Genomic DNA, 21,630 nt, shown 5'->3' with positions numbered 1-21,630 from the left:
TGATCAAATGATATGAAATAAATTATTAAAATTATAATGGCCAGGATAACTAAAAAGAAAGTAACAATATTCTGCCTTTTTTTCCTTTAGCCCGTTAGAGAATCTTTTTTTCCTTTAGCTTGCGTATTATTGCAAGTTACTGTCTAGAAAATCTAACCTTAAGGTCCTTAATGGCAGTTACAGCCCGTTCAGTCATAGATGCCAGTCTTAGTGTGAAGCACGTATCAAGCTGGGTTTCTCCCTCACTGAGATAATGGTGTGAGTCATCAGCAACACCTGATAGGGTTCTTCCCAGCAAGGTGACAGTTCAGCCTGCCATCGGATTACTTCGATGCGGATTTCGTCTTTATCAAGGACGTACCCCCTCGGGGGGATTTTTCCAGCATCTGGCCGCACGATGGCGTATTGAGCCTACGGAAACAAGTATAGCCGATCCTTAGTGTTTTCCATCGTATCAAGTAAGGGGCTAGTCTTAAACCTTAAACTCAGAGCTTCCAAACATTAACTCAGGGGAGAAATGCCATGCTTGCTAGAAGTAGTTGACCTTATTTTTAATAGAACAACTATGAAGTTCTGGACTATCCTAAGCCAGTGGATTGCTATAACTCAGCCAAAGAATTCTTTAGGGTATGGTTCATTTGTTCCACTTGCCAAGAAGACTGCAGGGTAATAAGGAGCAAAAGAATCCAAAAACACAGAAAATTAAGCAATAGGTCTAAAATCAGGGCCTAATTTTTGAGTAAACACACCACTAACAGCTCCCATATTCTCATGACAGAGAAGGTGGGATGGTTTCTCAAAGTTATAACCGAAACCAAACCAAACTTGTTGCTATCGAGTGGATTCCGACTCATAGTGACCCTATATGACAGAGTAGAACTGCTCCACAGGGTTTCCACAGAGAGGCTGGTGGATTTGAACTGCCAACCTTTTGGTTAGCAGCCATAGCTCTTAACCACTGTACCATATATTTCCTGTAATTTGGGGTATTTTCCAGCAGCTGGTGAGACTGCCACTTTCCCTCATCCCCCTTTTGTTTCAGAATGCACATATTATCAGCGCAGCTGCCCCAGGAGCTCCAAACACACTCCATCAGGAGTACAAAACAAGGTAGTCCTTAGTTTCATAGCAAGTCCCTTCCAAACAGGTTGAAAGGTGTGTCAGGAGACCAGACACTGTCGTGTTTCTCAAAAAAGGAGAAATTCACATGAAAATCTTGGAGGAGAAGGGACAGGTAGAAAGTTGTCCAGAGATTAAAATGATGAAGGTCAGTAGAAACTGGAGAATATGTGGCTCCTGTACCGACAAGAAACAGTGGGGAAAGATTAACACAGAGAAAAGAAACAGGCACATAAAGTTTTCCCATTTCTAGCTTGGAGTTCCCCAGTTATGTCCATGTTGCTCAGTAGTTGGAACCATTTGCCAATTATTTCTTGTCTGATTTCCTAGAAGAAAATATTCTGGGTGAGGTGCCAAGCCTTCGGAATTAGGTTGCATCTCTTGCATCTTCGTCAGTCCCGTCTGGCATGCCTTTTTCCAATAATCCTGGCTTGGCTTTCCATTTCCCCATCTTTTGTTGGCGTAGTGGTTAAGAGCTATAGTTGCTAATCAAAAGGTCAGCAGTTTGAATCCACCAGACCGTCCTTGGAAACCCTATGGGGCAGCTCTACTCTGTCCTTTAAGGTTGCTATGAATCGAAATCGACTCTATGACAAAGGGGATTATTTGTCGGTGACCCCAGAGAAGGTTTGTTCCCTTTGAAAATTTAAATTTCTTTTTGTCTTCTTTATTTTCCTTCATATTCCCTGAAAACTTTATCGCCGCCCCCATATCTGGGACACTGTCTGGCCTTGCTGTCCAACAACATTTTCCTTTGCTTGCGCTTGAATTCCCAGCACCAATGCTGCCACAAAAGTGGAGACAACTGAAGGCCAAAGGGAGGGGTTTAAGTAGCCTATTTATCTGATTAGGTCAAGGGTACTTTCAGGTGATGTCAGTGAAAATGGCAAGGGACATCCGAAAATTCACCCCTTCATAAAAGTGATGAAAAAAAAAAACTGGCAAAAGTTATCAAAATTAACTTTTCTAGAACTCTGGAAATTAACAAGGTTTGCAGCAACCCAGGGAGTATTTAATAAAGAAAAACAGTTGAATTTCTGTAAGAACAGCAAGTTTATTGACACCTTAACTTACCCTTGGCTCATCCCTTCCTCCCCAGCCTAGTAGTGGTCTTGAAAATCACAATTTGCATTCCAGATGGAGTGGAACAGAGCTGGAACTTTTTCAAAGCTTTATTCCCAAAGAGCCACTATTTGACCTGTCTGATGGTTCCCTGGATGACCTGACAAAGACTTGTCTTTATTTGACCTCTCTCAAACTCCCCGAGTGTCAAAAGCCTCTCTCCTAGGGGCTTTTGTTGAATGCTTATTAACATCATGACTGCCTGAGATGATGGGTAACAGAGCAAGCAATAGACTAACAAAAATGCTTAAAAGAAAAAACCGAAGAATGAGAAGTCCGCAAAACTACAACCCACTGCCGACGAGTCAATTCCCACTCATAGTGACCACATGGGATTTCCAAGGCTGTAAAAAAAAAAAAAATCTTTACGGAAGCAGACTGTCACATCTTTCTCCCACAGAGCAGCTGGTGGGTTCGAACTGCCAAAATTCTGGTTTGCAGCCGAGCGCTTTAACCACTGCACCACCAGGGCTCCTTGAGATGTACATAGGAGCTTTGAAAATCTAATGTATTACTGGGACTCTAAAAGGCAATATACAGTTGTAGGGCTGTATGCATATTCAGGAAAGGCCCGAGAAGGCCCTAAGCTCTAACCTCTGGCTGACCATGAGGTCAAGTGAGCAAGAAGTGAAGGCTAATACAGTGATGTAAAGCAGTTGGCTGAGTGATGAAGGCATTCTCCAGCACACACACACAGCCCCTCAGCAAAGACTAGGAGATTTATTGGTTCCAGGTGCTTAATGAAATCTCTGCCTAATCATTAGCTAACCACCAAGCTATTCAAGTACAGACTTCAGTGACTGTTATGGATTGAACTGTGTCTCCCAAAAATATATGTTGTAAATCCTAACCTCTATGCCTATGGTTATAATCCCATTTGGGAATGACTTGTCTTTGTTATGTTAATGAGATCGGATTTAGCATAGGGTATGTTTTGAGTCAATCTTTTTTGAGATATAAACAGATTACACAAGCAAGTGAGTGAGCAGAGGTGGGGTAAGATAGATGCCAGGACACATGAAGCTCTCCAAGGAACCAGCAAGCAGAAGCTAAAGAGACAAAGACCTTCCTCCAGAGCTGACAGAGAGAGACAGAGTTCCCCTAGAGTTACTGTCCTGAATTCAAACTTCGATCCTCCTAAACTGTGAGAAAATAAATTTCTGTTTGTTAAACCCATACATTTGTGGTATTTCTGTTATAGCAGCACTAGATAACTAAGACAGAATTTAGTACCGGAAGAGTGGGGTGCTGCTCTAACAGATACCTAAAATGTGGAAGCAGTTTTGGAGTTGGGTAATGGGTAGAGGCTGGAAGAGTTTTAAGGTGCTTAATAGTAAAAGCCTAAATTGCACTGAAGAGACTGTTCGTAGAATTATGGGCATTAAAGGCAATTCTGGTGAGGGCTCAGAAAGAAGTGAGGAGAGTTATAGAGAAAGTTTCTATCATCTCAGAGAATACATACGATGCCAGTAACAGAATGTTGCTAGAAATGTGGACGTTAAATGTGTTTCTGGCAAGGCTTTAAAAGAAAATGATGAACATGCGATTGGTAAATGGAGGAAGGGCAATGCTTTCCATGCAGTGGCAAAGTACTTGTCTGCATTATGTTCAAATGTTTGGTGGAAGGTAGAACTTGTAAGTGATGAATTGGATATTTAGCTGAGGAGATTTCTAAGTCACATTTTAAAGGAACCACATGGTTTCTTGCCACTTACAGTAAAATGTGAGAGGAAAGAGATGGACTTAAAAATGAACTCTGCAAAATGAAAACAGAATGTAAAATTTGGAAAATTCTGTTGTAGAAATTAAGGACACATGTTCTAGAATTATCACCAAGGATGTGGCTACATAAACTCGTTAAAGAGATTAAGCTTGTGACTGATGGGTATAACCAACCACCACAGCAGAAAACCCATCAGGTTAGACTGAAGGTAACAGATAAAGAACGAAAGGAGAGAACACTGCCTCTTGGAAGTCTACAGGCAGGGAAACAGGCCAAAGGAGCTACCTCTGTTGTCCTTCAAGAAAAGAAAAGGACCATCCTTGGAGCAGCTCGAAGATCAGTAGAACTGCCGGAAGGAGCATGAGAAGCAGAGTTGCCTTCATCTCAAAGGGTGGGGCCATGGCCTCTGGGGTTTCAAAAGGGTGAGACCATGGTTTCCTGAACCTCAAACCGGGAGGGGCACAGCCTTTTAAGTTTCAAACAGTCTGATCTTCTCTCACTTGGTTTCGGAGTGTGGGGCTGCTATTAAGGTGTGCCAGGCGGGTGGGGCCTATGCCCAAAGCAGAGGGGGCAAGGTTGCCATGTCCAAGGGACAGAGGAGGTGAGTTGCCATTCATATAGACTAGGAGAACGGGGCCGCCTAAAGCCTAGGGAGCAGAGTTACCGTCCAGTTGGGCCTGAAAGGTGGAGCTAAAGCCCAGGGTTGAAGGGCCTCCACCCAGAATCTAGAAAGCATGGTCAACACCCAGAGTCTGGAGGGCAGGGCCATTGCCTATATGGTCTCAGAGAAGAGAGGATTATTTTCTAGGCTTGAGAGCTAATGTAAATTTTTCTGCTGGGTTTTGGACTTGCTAGGTGCCTCTTAGCCCCCCAGGTTGGAAGGCACTCAAAAGATGACTGGGGAAGAGCTGCCTCCTCAAAGTAGAGTTGACCTTAATGACGTGGATGGAGTAAAGCTTTCAGGACCTTTATTTGCTGACGTGGCACGACTCACAATGAGAAGAAACAGCTGCAAACATCCATTAATAATTGGCACCTGGAATGTACAAAGTATGAATCTAGGAAAATTGGAAATTGTCAAAAATGAAATGGAACACATAAACATTGATATCCTAAGCATTTAGTAAGCTGAGATGGACTGGTATTGGCCATTTTGAATCAGACAGTCATATAGTCTACTATGCTGGGAATGACAACTCAAAGAGGAATGGTGTTGCATTCATCGTCAAAAAGAACATTTCAAGATATAACCTGAAGTACAACAGTGTCAGTGATAATATCCATACGCCTACAAGGAAGACCAATTAATACGACTATTATTCAAATTTACGGACCAACCACTAGAGCCAAAGATGAAGAAATAGAAGATTTTTATCAGTTGCTGCAGTCTGAAATTGATCAAACATGCAATCAAGATGCATTGATAATTACTGGAGATTGGAACGTGAAAGTTGGAAACGAAGAAGAAGGATCAGTAGTTGGAAAATATGGCCTTGGTGATAGAAACAATGCTGGAGATCGAATGATAGAATTTTCCAAGACCAACGACTTCTTCATTGCAAATACCTTCTTTCACCAACATAAACAGTGACTATACTTTTTTTTTTTTTTTATACACATGGACCTCACCAGATGGAACACACAGAAATCAAATTGACTACATCTGTGGAAAGAGACGATAGGAAAGCTCAATATCATCAGTCAGAGCAACGCGAGGGGCCGACTGCAGAACAGGCCATCAATTGCTCATATGGAAGTTCAAGCTGAAACTGAAGAAAATCAGAGCAAGTCCACAAGAGCCAAAATATGACATTGAGTATATCCCACCTGAATTTAGAGACCATCTGAAGAATAGATTTGGTTCATTGAACACTAGTGACCGAAGACCAGACGAGTTGTGGAATGACATCAAGGACATCATACATGAAGAAAGCAAGAGGTCACTGAAAAGACAGGAAAGAAAGAAAAGTCCAAGATGGATGTCAGAGGAGACTCTGAAACTTGCTCTTGAGCGCCGAGCAGCTAAAGCAAAAGGAAGAATTGATGAAGTAAAAGAACCAAACAGAAGATTTCAAAGGGCATCTCGAGAAGACAAAGTAAAGTATTGTAATGACATGTGCAAAGAGCTGGAGATGGAAACCCAAAAGGGAAGAACACGCTCGGTGTTTCTCAAGCTGAAAGAACTGAAGAAAAACTTCAAGCCTTGAGTTGCAATAGTGAAGGATTCCATGGGGAAAATATTAAACGACGCAGGAAGCATCAAAAGAAGATGGAAGGAATACCATTATAATAAAAAGAATTAGTCGATATTCAACCATTTCAAGAGGTGGCATATGATCAGGAACCGAAGGTACTGAAGAAAGAAGTCCAAGCTGCTCTGAAGGCATTGGTGAAAAACAAGGCTCCAGGAATTGATGGAATATCAATTGAGATGTTTCAACAAACAGATGCAGCGCGGGAGGCGCTCACTCATCTATGCCAAGAAATATGGAAGACAGCTTCCTGGCCAACTGACTGGAAGAGATCCATATTTATGCCTATTCCCAAGAAAGGTAATCCAACCAAATGTGGAAATTATAGAACAATATCATTAATATCACACACAAGCCAAATTGTGCTGAAGACCATTAAAAAAGCAGCTGCAGCAGTATATCGAAAGGGAACTGCCAGAAATTCAGGCTGGATTCAGAAGAGGACGTGGAACCGGGGATATCATTGCTGATGTCAGATGGATCCTGGCTGAAAGCAGAGAATACCAGAAGGATGTTTACCTGTGTTTTATTGACTATGCAAAGGCATTCGACTGTATGGATCATAACAAATTATGGATAACATTGCAAAGAACGGGAATTCCAGAACACTTAATTGTGCTCATGAGGAACCTTTACATGGATCAAGAAGCAGTTGTTTGGAGAGAACAAGGGGATACTGATTGGTTTAAAGTCAGGAAAGGTGTGCATCAGGGTTGTATCCTTTCACCATACCTATTTAATCTGTATGCTGAGCAAATAATACGAGAAGCTGAACTATATGAAGAAGAACGGGGCATCAGGATTGGAGGAAGACTCATTAACAACCTGCATTATGCAGATGACACAACCTTGCTTGCTGAAAGTGAAGAAGAGGACTTGAAGCACTTACTAATGAAGATCAAAGACCACAGCCTTCAGTATGGATTACACCTCAACATAAAGAAAACAAAAATCTTCACAACTGGACCAATGAGCAACATCATGATAAACGGAGAAAAGATTGAAGTTGTCAAGGATTTCATTTTACTTGGATCCACAATCAACAGCCATGGAAGCAGCAGTCAAGAAATCAAAAGATGCATTGCATTGGGTAAATCTGCTGCAAAGGACCTCTTCAAAGTGTTGAAGAGCAAAGATGTCACCTTAAAGACTAAGGTGCGCCTGACCCAAGCCATGGTATTTTCAATCACATCATATGCATGTGAAAGCTGGACAAAGAATAAGGAAGACTGAAGAAGAGTTGATGCCTTCGAATTGTGGTGTTGGCGAAGAATATTTAATACACCACGGACTGCCAAAAGAATGAACAAATCTGTCTTGGAAGAAGTGTGGCCAGAATGCTCCTTAGAGGCAAGGATGGCGAGACTGCGTCTTACATACTTTGGACATGTTGTCAGGAGGAATCGGTCCCTGCAGAAGGACATCATGCTTGGCAGAGTACAGGGTCAGCGGAAAAGAGGAAGACCCTCAACGAGGTGGATTGACACAGTGGCTGCAACAATGAGCTCAAGCATAACAACGATTGTAAGGATGGCACAGGACGGGGCAGTGTTTCGTTCTGTTGTGCATAGGGTCGCTATGAGTCAGAACCGACTCGACGGCACCTAACAATAACAACAACAACAGGTGCCTCTTATCCCTCCTTTTCTTCCATTTCCTCCCATCTGTACTGGAAATGCCTACCTTGTGCCTGTTCCACCGTTCTACTTTGGAAGCAGATAACTTGTAGTCTAGATTTCACGGGTTCGCAGATAAAGAGGGATTTTGCTCCAGGGTGGAATACACCTAAAGTCTCACCAGTATTTGATTTAGATAATTCAGAAGATGAGATTTTGGACTAGGAGTTGATTTAAGACTTTTGGGGTGATGTGATAGGGTGAAGGCATTTTAAATGTTACAAGATCATGAATTTTGGGGGACCAAGGGGTGAAATTTATGGATTGAATTGTGTCCCCCCCCACCCCAATACCCACTGTAAATCCTAACTGTTACACCTGTGGTCCACCACATGTCTGTCGGTTTGTTGTACTGTGGTGGCTTGTGTGTTGCTGTGATAGTGGAGGCTTTGCCACCAGTATTTCAAATACCAACAGGGTCACCCTTGGCAAACAGGTTTCAGTGGAGCTTCCAGACTCAGACAGGCTAGGAAGAAGGATCTGGCAGTCCACTTTTAGAAAATATTCTGGTATCATTGCTGATGTCAGGTGGGTGATGGCTGAAAGCAGAGAATACCAGAAAGATGTTTACCTGTGTTTTATTGACTATGTAAATGTGTTCTACTGTGTGGATCATAACAAATTATGGATAACATTGCAAAGAATGGGAATTCCAGAACACTTAATTATGTTCATGAGGAACCTGTACATAGACCAAGAGGCCATCGTTCGAACAGAACAAGGGGATAATTCGTGGTTTAAAGTCAAGAAAGGTGTGTGTCAGGGTTGTATCCTCTCACCATACTTATTCAATCTGTATGATGATCAAATAATCCAAGAAGCTGGGCTATATGAAGAAGAATGTGGCATCAGGATTAGAGGAAGACTCATTAACAACCTGCAATATGCAGATGACACAACATCATGCTTGGTAAAGTAGAGGGTCAGCAAAAAGGAGGAAGACCCTCAAGGAGACGGACTGACACAGTGGCTGCAACATAACAATGATTGTGCAGGACCAGGAAGCATTTCTCTCTGTTGTACATGGGGTGGCTATGAGTCAAAACTGATGCAAGGGCACCTAACAACATGTCTGTGGTTATAATCTCATTTGGAAATTGGTTGTCTTTACTATGTTAATGAGACAGGATTAGTATAGGGTGTGTCCTGAGTCAATCTCTTTTGAGATATAAAAGAGATTAAACAAGCAAGCGAAGGAGGAGCAATGGAACCAGGAAGCAGAAGCTGAAAAGATAAGGACATTCCACAGTTGACAGAAACAGAAAGCCTTCCCCTAGAGTTGGTGTCCTAAATTTGAACTTCTAGCCTCCTGAACTGTGAGAAAATAAATTTTTGTTGTTAAAGCCACTCACTTGTCTTATTTCTGTTGTAGCAGTGACCACACAAGACAAATGTAGAGACTTTACAGAATTAGTTCAGAAAAATAACTAAACAAACAAACAAAAATTACAACTAACAGTGACAACAACAAACCTGGAGAGGGAGAGGAGTCTGATTTTCAGAGTCACCACATTGTAGTAACCAAAATGTCCACTTTTCAATAAAAATATGAGAAGGCAAGAAAAGAAAGAAAAAAGTATGGCTCATGCACACAGGTGGTGGGGGGGGGGGAAGAAGACAAAAAACCCAGTCAATAGGAGGTTCCCTGAGGAAGCTCAGATTTTCTACATGGAGGAATCCTCTTCTAGCATTTTGAAAAAGCTTTTTCACTCATTTTCATATCTTCAGCCAAAAGACCGGGCCATGCCTATCCAGCTTCCACATGTTTCACAGGAGTTAAAAACTAATATGACTCCCTTTAAAAGCTCCTCATGGTTCCTCATGAGCACAATTAAGTGCTCTGGAATTCCCAATCTTCTCAATGTTATCCATAATTTGTTATGATCCACATAGTCGAATGCCTTTGCATAGTCAATAAAACACAGGTAAACATCCTTCTGGTATTCTCTGCTTTCAGCCAGGATCCATCTGACATCAGCAATGATATCCCTGATTCCATGTCCTCTTCTGAAACCAGCCTAAATTTCTGGCAGTTCCCTGTTGATACACTGCTGCAGCTGCTTGGAATGATCTTCAGCAAAATTTTGCTTGCGTGCGATATTGTTCTATAATTTCCACATTTGGTTGGATTACCTTTCTTGGGAATAGGCATAAATATGGATCTCTTCCAGTCAGTTGGCCAGGAAGCTGTCTTCCATATTTCTTGGCATAGATGAGTGAGCGCCTCCCGCGCTGCATCTGTTTGCTGAAACATCTCAATTGATATTCCATCAATTCCTGGAGCCTTGTTTTTCACCAATGCCTTCAGAGCAGCTTGGACTTCTTTCTTCAGTACCTTCGGTTCCTGATCATATGCCACCTCTTGAAATGGTTGAACATCAACTAATTCTTTTTGGTATAATGACTCTGTGTATTCCTTCCATCTTCCTTTGATGCTTCCTGTGTCATTTAATATTTTCTCCATAGAATCCTTCACTATTGCAACTCGGGGCTTGAAGTTTTTCTTCAGTTCTTTCAGCTTGAGAAACACTGAGTGTGTTCTTCCCTTTTGGGTTTCCATCTCCAGCTCTTTGCACATGTCATTATAGTACTTTACTTTGTCTTCTCGAGATGCCCTTTGAAATCTTCTGTTTGGTTCTTTTACTTCATCAATTCTTCCTTTTGCTTTAGCTGCTTGACACTCAAGAGCAAGTTTCAGAGTCTCCTCTGACATCCATCTTGGACTTTTCTTTCTTTCCTGTCTTTTCAGTGACCTCTTGCTTTCTTCATGTATGATGTCCTTGATGTCATTCCACAACTCGTCTGGTCTTCGGTCACTAGTGTTCAATGCGTCAAATCTATTCTTCAGATGGTCTCTAAATTCAGGTGGGATATACTCAATGTCATATTTTGGCTCTTGTGGACTTGCTCTGATTTTCTTCAGTTTCAGCTTTATATAGATCAAGAGGCAGTTGTTCAGACAGAACAAGGGAATACTGATTGGTTTAAAGTCAGGGAAGTTTGCATCAGGGTTGTATTCTTTCACCATACCTATTCAATCTGTATGCTGAGCAAATAATACGAGAAGCTGGACTACATGAAGAAGAACGGGGCATCAGGATTGGAGGAAGACTCATTAACAACCTGCATTATGCAGATAACACTACCTTCCTTGCTGAAAGTGAAGAAGAGGACTTGAAGCACTTACTAATGAAGATCAAAGACCACAGTCTTAAGGAGGGATTGCACCTCAACATAAAGAAAACACAAATCCTCACAACTGGACCAATGATAAACGGAGAAAGGATTGAAGTTGTCAAGGATTTCATTTTACTTGGATCCACAATCAACAGCCATGGAAGCAGCAGTCAAGAAACCAGAAGACACATTGCATTGGATAAATCTCCTGCAAAGGACCCGTTTAAAGCGTTGAAGAGCAAAGACGTCACCTTGAAGACTAAGGTGCTCCTGACCTAAGCCGTGGTATTTTCAATCACATCATATGCATGTGAAAGCTGGACAATGAATAAGGAAGATCAAAGAAGAATTGGCGCCTTTGAATTGTGGTTTTGGCAAAGAGTATTGAATATACCATGGACTGCCAAAAGAATGAACAAATCTGTCTTAGAAGAAGTACAACCAGAATGCTCCTTAGAAGCAACGATGGCGAGACTGCGTCTTACATACTTTGGACATGTTGTCAGTAGGGATCAGTCCCTGCAGAAGGACATCATGCTTGGCAAAGTACAGGGTCAGTGGAAAAGAGGAAGACCCTCAACGAGGTGGATTGACACAGTGGCTGCAACGATGAGCTGAAGCATAGCAATGATTGTGAGGATGGCACAGGACCAGGCAGTGTTTTGTTCTGTTGTGCATACGGTCGCTATGAGTCGGAACCGACTCGACAGCACCTAACAACAACAACAACAGCAACAACAAAAGCTCCTACTTCTCCTGTTGCTCACAGGATAAGCACTGAATTCCCCAGACTGAATTTATTTTCTTACAAAGTGATTAGTCTTTGATTTTTATCATTTTGATTATGTCTTTATCTCATTCTCTGCCCCTCTATCCACAGAAAGAATGAAAATCCCAAAAGTACATACTGTCAGACATATGGGTTATTAGAGTCATAAGCCTCTATGCCTTATTAGATGTATGACCTAGGAACATTACTTCAATTTTTTTAAAAGTTCCTTATCCTCATCTGTAGAGTGGTAATACTGTACGTGACTTTAAGGGTTGTAGCAAGTATTCATATGTGTACTGTAATATTTAGTACAGAGAATGACACATGGCAGATTCATGGTAGATATGAATTGCCTTTATTTATTTATTTAACTGTACTTTAGATGAAGGTTTACAGAACAAACTAACTTCTCATTAAACAGTACACATATTGTTTTATGACATTGCTTAACAACCCCACGACATGTCAACACTCTCCCTTCTCAATCTTGGGTTCCCTATTACCGGCTTTCCTGTTCCCTCCTGCCTTCTAGTCCTTGCCCCTGGGCTGGTGTGCCCCTTTAGTCCCGTTTTGTTTTATGGGCACATCCAATCTTCAGCTGAAGGGTGAAACTCAGGATTGATTTCATTTCTGAGCTGAAAGGGTGTCCGGGGACCATGCTCTTAGGGTTTCTCCAGTCTCTGCCAGATCAGCAAGTCTGGTCTTTCGTTTTGAGTTAGAATTTTGTTCTACATTTTTCTCCAGCTCTGTCCAGAACCTTCTATTGTGATTCCTGTCAGAGCAGTCAGTGGTGGTAGCCTAGCACCACCTAGTTGTATGGGACTCAGTCTGGTGGAGGCCATGGTAGATGTGGTTCATAAGTCCTTTGGACTAACCTTTCCCTTGTATCTTTAGTTTTATTCATTCTTCTTTGCTCCCAAAGGGGTGAGGCCAGTGGCATATCCTAGATGTGAATTGTCTTTATTTTTGCTTTCTGTCTTTTCCTCCTTCCCTTTCAATTTTTCTTCCCATCTCTTTGTTAATCCATGATGCCTAGTAGAGGGTTGGACGTACAGTAATTGCCACTGATGGAGGGGGATGTTATACTGTCAGGAGAGTAAAGACAATTATACAAAAAATGATCCTTTATTTCTTATAGTTATGCATTTGTTTTCTCATTGATTGATTAAATGATTGATTGATTCAAATCTGTGTCACACAAAATGCCAATTGGCTCTAATTTGCCACCTTGGCGTGACTGTTGCTGACAATTCTGCCATATTTACATAGAATGCCCAATTGAGATATGTAATACATGTTACCCTTTTCTCTGGCTGACCTCAGGCATGTCCCATCCCTTTTAGTTCACTGAGCAGAACTCTGGCCTATTTCCAAAACCAATAAAGACAGGACACTGCCCTGCTGCAGTGATCTCTATTCCATCTCCTGAAACACAGTCCTCCATTCTCTTGGGACCTGTCAGTCATGAAGTTCTATTTAATGACCATTTCCATCCTTCTGATCCTGGTTCATAAGACGGCAGGTAACTCAGGCCTCTCTCAAAATTCTGGGGCCTTGCATATTGTATTGGCATCTTGGCGACCTCTGAGGTGACTCTTACTCATATATAGTAGGCAACACCTAAAATCTTTCATGGTCTCAGGTTGTGGATGTTATCTCCAAGGCTCATCTCATGTCAAGATCTCCACTGGTTTTGCTCTGCCAAGAAAGACTTAAGAGGTTGCTGCTCTTGGTGGTGGAATAGTGGAGAGTAGGAGCATGAAGCATTTTAGGTAGCGCTGCCATTGGAATGGGAGTTTGGTCGATGGGCTAGGTGTGAAAAACTGGGTCCATGGTCAGGAGTCGTAGGAGGAACCAAGGGTTAATTTCAAGGACGGAGAGTGAGTTGTGAGGAAGGTGTACCTTAGAGATAAAGTGATACTGAGAAAATGAGCAGGGATGAGCAATTCTGTTTATAGAATTGGACTGTACTAATATTATGAAGTAGTCTGGAGAGGGAATAGTATTTTTTATTTAATGGAGCTGGAGATGGAATTGGGGGAACTGGGAGCTGGCGTAGAGTGAGGTTTGTAGTTAGGCTGTATTTTGAATTGATGCTGTGAATTAAGATTAGGTGGCTTGGTTGGTGTTGTGTTTGTGTTATGTTTTGAAATTAGGCTTCGGTGGTTAGCAGAAGAGGTAAGGCTGGGAGATGGAGGTGATGTTTGGTTGACTTAGGCTAGGGTTGGAGATGATTAATTTTGAGTAATATGGTCGTTTCCATCCGATCAGGGTTGTAGTTATTGGAATGGGGAGAATAAACACAGGATGAAAAATATCCAGTATTGTTTTCAAATTCTTACGTCTCTTGAGTGTGATATTCAGGGAATGAAGATCAATAAATGTAACTGCAGTGAGGATTAATGAAGTCAGGAGGCTTGAATGTCCTCAAGTGGCTTCCTTCAAACCTTGGCATTTACAGACAGACATGGGAGCAGTCTCAACCCCCAGCCTTGTAGAGGACCAAGTTTGTCTCTCCTTTCTTAGGAGTGAGAGTTCAGAGTCATTCTGTCTAGGATTTCCCCCCCTCCTTCTTCTATGTTTTCTCCTTCCCCTCCTCTTTCTCTTCGCCATCTTCCTTCTATTTCCCATTCTTCTACCCTCTATTTCTCACCCTCTTTCATCCTCTTCACTTGGAAGACTTGTCCCCATGCTCAGTAAACACTGTTGGAATAGTAGTAGAAACTGTAGATTTGCCAAAAGAAAAAAAAAAAAAAAAGGTCAGCATTTTATGCTTCAAAAATTGTACACAGTGTAGCTTCCTTAATAATTATTTAATACTTTCACTTGGCAAAATTTATGGCCAGGAACTGTTCTGGAAAACTCTGCCACTAGGATGATCAAAGTTATTTTCTTCTTTCATCACTCCAAATATAAACATGTGTTTGAAAGCCAAGACTACATTTAAAAAAAAATATTTCTATCCCTGGTGTTAAGCTGAGTGCTTTGTAAAGAGTACATTTTAGTAAATGTTTATTGCATTAATAAACAGATAAGTGATTTATGTCTAATAAGTATATGGGTATGAAGAATCTTTGAAGTTGGGGAAAGGATCATATTTTGTGTGTACAGGTGGAAGAGAAACAATGTATCACATTTATTTTAGCCCTGGATGGAGCAGTTAGAGAGAAAATAGAACATATCTTTTGTTTCTTCATTTTTTTATCTTTTAATTTGCTCTTTAAATACCTCCAATTGGGAAAATAAGCTGGGCAGGGTCTATAGGTGAATGTGAGAAGGTCAGGCAGGGCTGTGGTTCTCACTTCAAGCAGGAACCCATCAGTATTTTGGAAGAAACTTTTGCAAAGCCCCATTGCTCTGGGCTCTCCCTAGACCTACTGAATTAGAATCTCTAGAATGGAGACTTGGTGTGAGTGTATTTTAAAATTTCCAAGTTATAACAAAGTATGAAAAATCTTAACATTCTCCCCCTCTATAAAACACGAGATTTTCTGCCTCAGTGCAAACCTCTCTATTCACATTTCTCAGAGGGGAAGACTAGGTCCAGAGAGCTTAAATACAAAATGGTATACAGGGTGAGAGGCAGTGCTGAGATTCAAAAGATCTCTTCTGATTTCGATTTGAAGGTGGAGGAATTATCAAAGGTGACATTAATTTGATGTGGGTGTTAGAATTTGTAACACAGGGCAATAAGGCAATATAGGGTCAGAGCAGGAGAGAGAAGCTACAGATGTCCTTGACAAAACCTTCTTATGAGCCGTTGTAGGGAGCATTCTCCTGGGGTTGCGTTGACCTACTCTCCGTGTGAAGAGAGTAAGAAAAAGGCAGTATAGCCTGCCTGATCCTCATTCTTGGTATCTATGTTCTTATCCATCACCCCAATAAGGGGTCTTGTGTGCTCCAATTTCCATCCAAGGTGTTTGGGAGAGGGCAAGTCCTCAAGGTCAAGTGTTAGCCAGAAGAGTATGGGTGTCACTCAGGAGAGGTCTCCCCTGCTGACATCCTCCTCCTTTAAGCAGAATGGTGCCAGGAAAGAGAATGGGTCCCACGATGAGGGTGAGGATTGGGATGGGGAACGCATTGGTACCATGATCCTGAAGGATGTCTGGCTGGGTGCCATTTTTGGTCCCCTTCCTCTGGTTAACCAGCAGACTGGCTGATGCAGCAGCAATTCAGTGCCTCCTCTGGATGTCTGTGGCAGTTCATACATACACCAGGACCCAAATGCTGTGGGATGTCTGCCGCGGAGGCCTTTGTTTTTCTTCTTCCTTTCTTCTCCTGTCCTCCCACCTCACCTAAACATGGACAATTTTACTTTCTCAGGTCAAAAAAAATTAGTGAAGTGTTACTTTTGTTCCATGCAAGAAATAAAATAAAACTTCCTTTTAATTTTATTAATGTGCCCATTGGAGACCTCTATATGCTTAGTCTGGCACAGAGTGGATGCTGATAAATGGATGTAGAATGAGGGAATGGGTGGATTGTTGAAAAGGTCTCCCAATGCTAAGCTAAGGAATTTGGACTATCTGTTGGAAGCTGTAGAAGACCCTGTGCTTGCAGAATTCACAAAGGAAGATGCCACCCTGTCCTAGAAGTCCTATTACATAGAGAGGCTGTGTGACCCAGAGAGGAAAGAGCATGGGCTTGATGTCATATAGACCAGAAACTGAATCCTGGTTTGGTCAGGTACAATTTATGTGAATGTGGACAAAACAGGGTATGTCTTTGAATTTCGGTGTCTTCATCTAATGAATGAAGATCATAGTAAGTTTTCTTGAGGCTTCAGTGAGATGTTGTTTATAAAATGCCTGGTACATAGGATATGCTGGGCACATGGTAGTGTTGTTGGTATTATTTTCTTTCCAAAGGGTCCTTTGTCTTTTGAAAGATCCAATGGGCAACTAATACTACTGCTGACTAGTATTTATAGAAAACTATGTATGAGAACCTTTGCCACTGAGGTGTTTTTAGACAAAGATCCTGTAAACACATGCACATAGCTGGCTGGCTGATAAGGTTATCAATATTCACAGATGGGCTTTAGCTAAATGTGGAAAATATGTGGCAGAGTTTTGCACAGTGAGCACATGCAAACATGCACAATTTGTGTGTGAATGTGGACCTGTGAACAAAGCGAGTTGTGCATATGTGCCTGTGTATATGCCAGTGTGTAGCCCATGTATGTACAATGCTTGTTTCTGTGGGGCCAACGGACAAAGGAAGACATGTGTGAAATATATTTGCTCTTATGTTTCAAAGCACAAAGGTACACGTGCACATGGGCTCTGATATATGAGTGCCCTGTCTGAGAGTAGATCCTGGCATCTCTAATGACCCGTGTATGTGGGGACACAACTCTGTAGGCACTTGGAGACATCCCCAATATGTGCTCAGCTCTTGACGCATGAGCCCTCAGGAAAAGACTGCCATATCAACACCACCACCTAATATGTAATTACTTCTTACCATGTGCCAGACACTACTCTGAGCACACTGTATGTGCTCATTTAGTCCTCACAAAAAACTTAAGAAGTTGGCTTAGTTAGTAGGCCCATTGTGGAGATGAGGCAATGGAAGGCCAGAGAGATGAAGTAATATGCTTAAGGATGGAGAACTTGTAAACGGTGTGTGTGTGTGTGTGTGTGTGTGCCCGTTGCCGTTGAGTTGATTCCGACTCATGGCAATCCTGTGTGTGTCAAAGTAGAAATACTCCAAAGGGTTTTCAATAGTTGTAGTCTTAAGGAAGTAGGACACCAGGCCTTTTTTCTGTGACACCACTGGGTGGATTCAAACCACCACATTTTGGTTACTAGCTGAGCACAAATTGTGCTACCCTGGGAACTTTGTAAATGATAGAGCCCAGATTTGAATCCAGGTGGTTTCGATTCCAGGTCCTGTGCTTTTAATATTCTCAGGGCTTATCCTCTTTAAATCATGCTTTCCCATTCCTGTTAACACTACCGCATGGAAACTAACCATGGTCATGTCTTTCCCAGGTGGCCTGTTTGGATTCAATTATGACAAGAACCAAAAACCTTGGAATCCGTGCCAGCTTTATCAAGGCGCATGCAGAAACACCTGCAAAAAATATGAAATTCAGTACTTACTGTGCCAAAATGGTAAAAAGTGCTGCCTGAAAGTTTCTGTGAATATCGCCAATTCTAACAAAGAGAGGGGGGATTGCAACTCCACCTCCGACTTGTCAGCCACAAACACTTGAAGCTCTTCTGAAATTCGAAGATCACCAGCTTCATCCCCTCCTCAAATAATTCCTCCCCTGCCCTGGAATCCCCTCCTCATAAAATGCATTCCTTTTCATGTGTGTATCTTTCATTGATGAGCAGTCTTTATCTGTTGGATGGAGGGAAGGCTAGGTTGGGAGCTGGAGAGCCACAGAGAACAGGGCACTGGTCAAGAAAGCAAATAGGATGCTGGAATAACTCAGTAGATGTAAAGGGTGCCAAGGGAAAGAGGAGATTGCCTTTCTGCTCTGCTTTGGTACCACAAAGAGGGTTGTGATTCCTTCTGGAGGCTTCAGAGGGAAGGTGACAACTGGATAGGGTGTAAGTGATCCAGTGAACATGGAGGGGAGATCACTGAGTCCTCTGAGTAAAGACGGAAGGATCAGGACAGGGACAACAGGGCTGCCTTAATAGCTAGAAGACTAACGTAGCCTGTTCGGTTTGGAGTGGTGTATTCAGGAAGAACAAGAACCAGATGGATGGATGGATGGAATTGGAGGTGGGATCTGTGGGGCAAATTAGAGCAAAACTTTGGAAATGGATAGTGGTGAGGGTTGCACAACATAATGAAGAGAATTAATGCCACTGAATTATACACATAAAGTGTTAAAATGGCAAATGTATACATATATATGTATATACATATATATATATATACACATACATACCACAATAAAACAAACAAACAACATTTTCTTAACAGGAGAGTTGTTGGAAAGTGGAGTCACAGTCTTGGCACTGGGTGTTTTTCCAGTTTTGAGGCTGGAAGACCATTTCCTGGATTTGGGACAGAGGCGATGGTGGCTATGGTGGTAGAGAGGGATTTTGCAGAGAAGCTAGCCATTGCACTTAATGGACTTACGGTCTTTTCATTTCTGAGAATTGAGAAAATTGTTTCTCTACTCCAAACTTAAAAAAAAATTTTTTTTTTTTTTTTACTCCAAACTTAGTCATAACTGCTATTTGATATGCTGTGGGATTTTCATTGCGCTGTGTGTGCTCCTCTTCTAATTTCATCCCCCACCCCCACCTGCTTGGACACAAACTCCCAGAATTAGTGTTTTACGCTAGTCCTGTCTAAGTTGTAGATTCCCCAATTTCACCTCAACGAAGAGAAAGCTGGGCTTTTTGTGCTTATCTAACTTTTGTGCTTATCACTGAAAAGGCCCTAGTTTTGGTCACCAATGCTTTCCTTATTGAAAAACTTGAGCATTCTTCACATTTTGAAGGAGCCCTGGTGGTGCAGCGGTTAAAGGGTTCAGGTTCAACTGCTAACTGAAAGGTTGGCGGCTCGAAACCACCAGCAGCTCCAAGGGAAAAAGATGTGGTAGTCTGCTTCTGTAGAGATTTACAGGCTTGGAAATCCTGTGGGGTCACTACGAGTTGGAATCCACTCAACGACAGTGAGTTTTGGTTTGTTGCTTCTAGCTAGCATTTCACAATGTTTCTCATTTCCTCTTTGAAACTCTTGCTTGCCTTGGCCTCCGGTTTCTGAATGTTCTTTCTTAGTCATTTTGGGGGTTTCTTCTTTGTCATCTATCCCTTGGTATTTCTTTGCCATTTTCCCTATTCTTTTCTCTCTCTTTTTTCACCGTACACACTTTACCTGGCCAGATTGTTCACAACTAGTTACACAAATCAAATATTAAAGGCAGTGCACTAAATGATGAATTTATACAATCTAGCTTTAATTTGCATGGAGTTTAAGAGTCCAGTAGGAAAATTTCATGATATTTACATCTTTGAGATTCACCAATAATCAGACGTATTTGTCAGACAGGAGTTCAGGGCTTGGCAGTAGCCAGGTTTCAAGGAGAGACACAGCAATTTTACGCCATATGTAGTCTTGGGTTCAGCATACTAGTTTAAATATAATCTTTCTAGACTTTTGACCTTAGCAGGATTTGGAGAGGGAAAATGGTTGTGGAATTCCAGGTTAAAGTACAAATTCCCATTTCCCTGGTTTCCACATGCCTTGGAGTCAGAAAGGTTTGTCCTCTGTTCTGCATCACTGCTGAGTTAGCTCTGTGATCTTGGGCAAATGCTGTATTTATATGTTCAGCATAGATTGCATCTCAGAGGTACAGAGTCACAGACTGATTACATATTTGTTATGTCCTCTTGGATTCCTCAACCATCTCCAACTAAAACGTCCAACACTGAACTTCAAACCTGTTACCTGGTCTTCCTCTTGTTTTTACATCCTCGGTCACGTGCCCTGTTGTTCAGAAACTTGGCTGTCATTCTTGATTCCCCCGATTCATCTCAAGCCACCACATCCAAATCACTAAAATTCACTTTTAGTTCCAACTCTAAAAGTGATCTTAATTAAATGATTAAATTGGCCCTTGGATAGTCAAAAGTAGAGGACTCGCTATTCTTAAAGTTAAAAGTCTCGACTGATTAAGAAACCTTTAGTGTTTTATTCCCTTAAATGTAAGTTTTGATTCTTTTAAAAGGCAGTGGTGGTTCAGTGGTAGAGTTCTTGCCTTTCAAGGGGGCCAGGTCCAATTCCTGGCCAATGTTCCTCAAGCGCAGCCACACTCATCTGTCAGTGGAGGCTGGCACATTGCTACGATGCTGAACGAGTTTCTGTGGAGCTTCCAAACTAAGACAGACTAGGAAGAAAGGCCTGGAGATCTACTTCTGGTAATCAACCACTGAAAATCCTATGGATCACAACAGTCTGATTCACAACTGATCATGGGGATGGTTCAGGACCAGGCAGCGCTTTATTCCATTATGCATGAGATCACCATGAGCCAGGGGCCGTCTCAATGGCAGCTGACAGTAATAAGAAGGATCTCCAATGTCATATTCCCCTTTGTCCTTCTCAACAAGTAATATGATTCCCTTTCTTTTCAAATGTATATTTTGATTGTTATCAGTACTCCTCTCAAATTTTATCTTTGAAGTTTGCTATTTTATGATAAGGTCCACCTTATCCCCAGCATAGCATTGGTTTCTCTCACTTCTCCTTCTTGAGTTTCATTTTCTCCACTACTTATCAACACAAATCTTAGAGGGGATTTTAGGTACATTAAGTTATAAAAGAAAAGTCTGTAATTTAGATGTGTTAAGCAATGGGGCTTAGGTAGTTCCCAGCTCCTGGCTGGTGGGCATTCTCTTCCGTCCTTCCTGCAGAAGTCCCAATAAATGACAAACGCTTGTTTTAAATTTTTGAGTCTGGTCATCCTTGCTCAACAATTTGGCATAGTTTGTAAGATCCTAAGGAGAGTGGAGGTGGAGTACAGGATGTAGACTGAATGCACGCATGGGTTTACTTTCATATCCTCCTCCGTGTCTTCCTTTTGCTGCCCGGAGATGCCATGGCTCCACACTTGAGCTCAGAAATGCTTGGTATCTCAGGTAAGGATTATAAACTGACCCGTCTCTACGTTGCTGCCATCTGTTATCCCTTACCACCTAGATTTCAGAAAAATCAGGGCTGCTGCTTTTGAGGTTAGATCAACACTGTGTAGTGTCCTCAAACACTAAAGAAGAAAGTCCCATCTCTGATTAGTTTATTTTTAACTACTATGGTACC

At 41.8% G+C, this 21,630-nt stretch overlaps 1 protein-coding gene across 1 annotated transcript; it reads left to right on the top strand.

The window, feature by feature from the left end:
• Positions 1-397: 397 nt before the first annotated feature.
• On the top strand, positions 398-18,107 carry DEFB116 (defensin beta 116). Its single transcript, XM_064276473.1, has 3 exons — positions 398-402; positions 13,278-13,363; positions 17,838-18,107. The coding sequence occupies exons 1-3, from the start codon at positions 398-400 to the stop codon at positions 18,059-18,061; spliced, it is 315 nt and encodes a 104-aa protein (XP_064132543.1). The 3' UTR covers positions 18,062-18,107.
• Positions 18,108-21,630: the final 3,523 nt, after the last annotated feature.

The sequence above is a fragment of the Loxodonta africana genome, chromosome 24, assembly GCF_030014295.1.
Source record: "Loxodonta africana isolate mLoxAfr1 chromosome 24, mLoxAfr1.hap2, whole genome shotgun sequence".
In the NCBI taxonomy this organism is placed as follows: domain Eukaryota; kingdom Metazoa; phylum Chordata; class Mammalia; order Proboscidea; family Elephantidae; genus Loxodonta; species Loxodonta africana.
Note: the sequence above shows the minus strand (reverse complement) of the source record. Positions and strands in the feature narration are given on the sequence as shown.

Coding starts and splice junctions, on each gene's coding strand:
- DEFB116 (XM_064276473.1), top strand. Junction 13,364..17,837: donor CCTGGTTCATAAGACGGCAG/GTAACTCAGGCC, acceptor TGTCTTTCCCAG/GTGGCCTGTTTGGATTCAAT.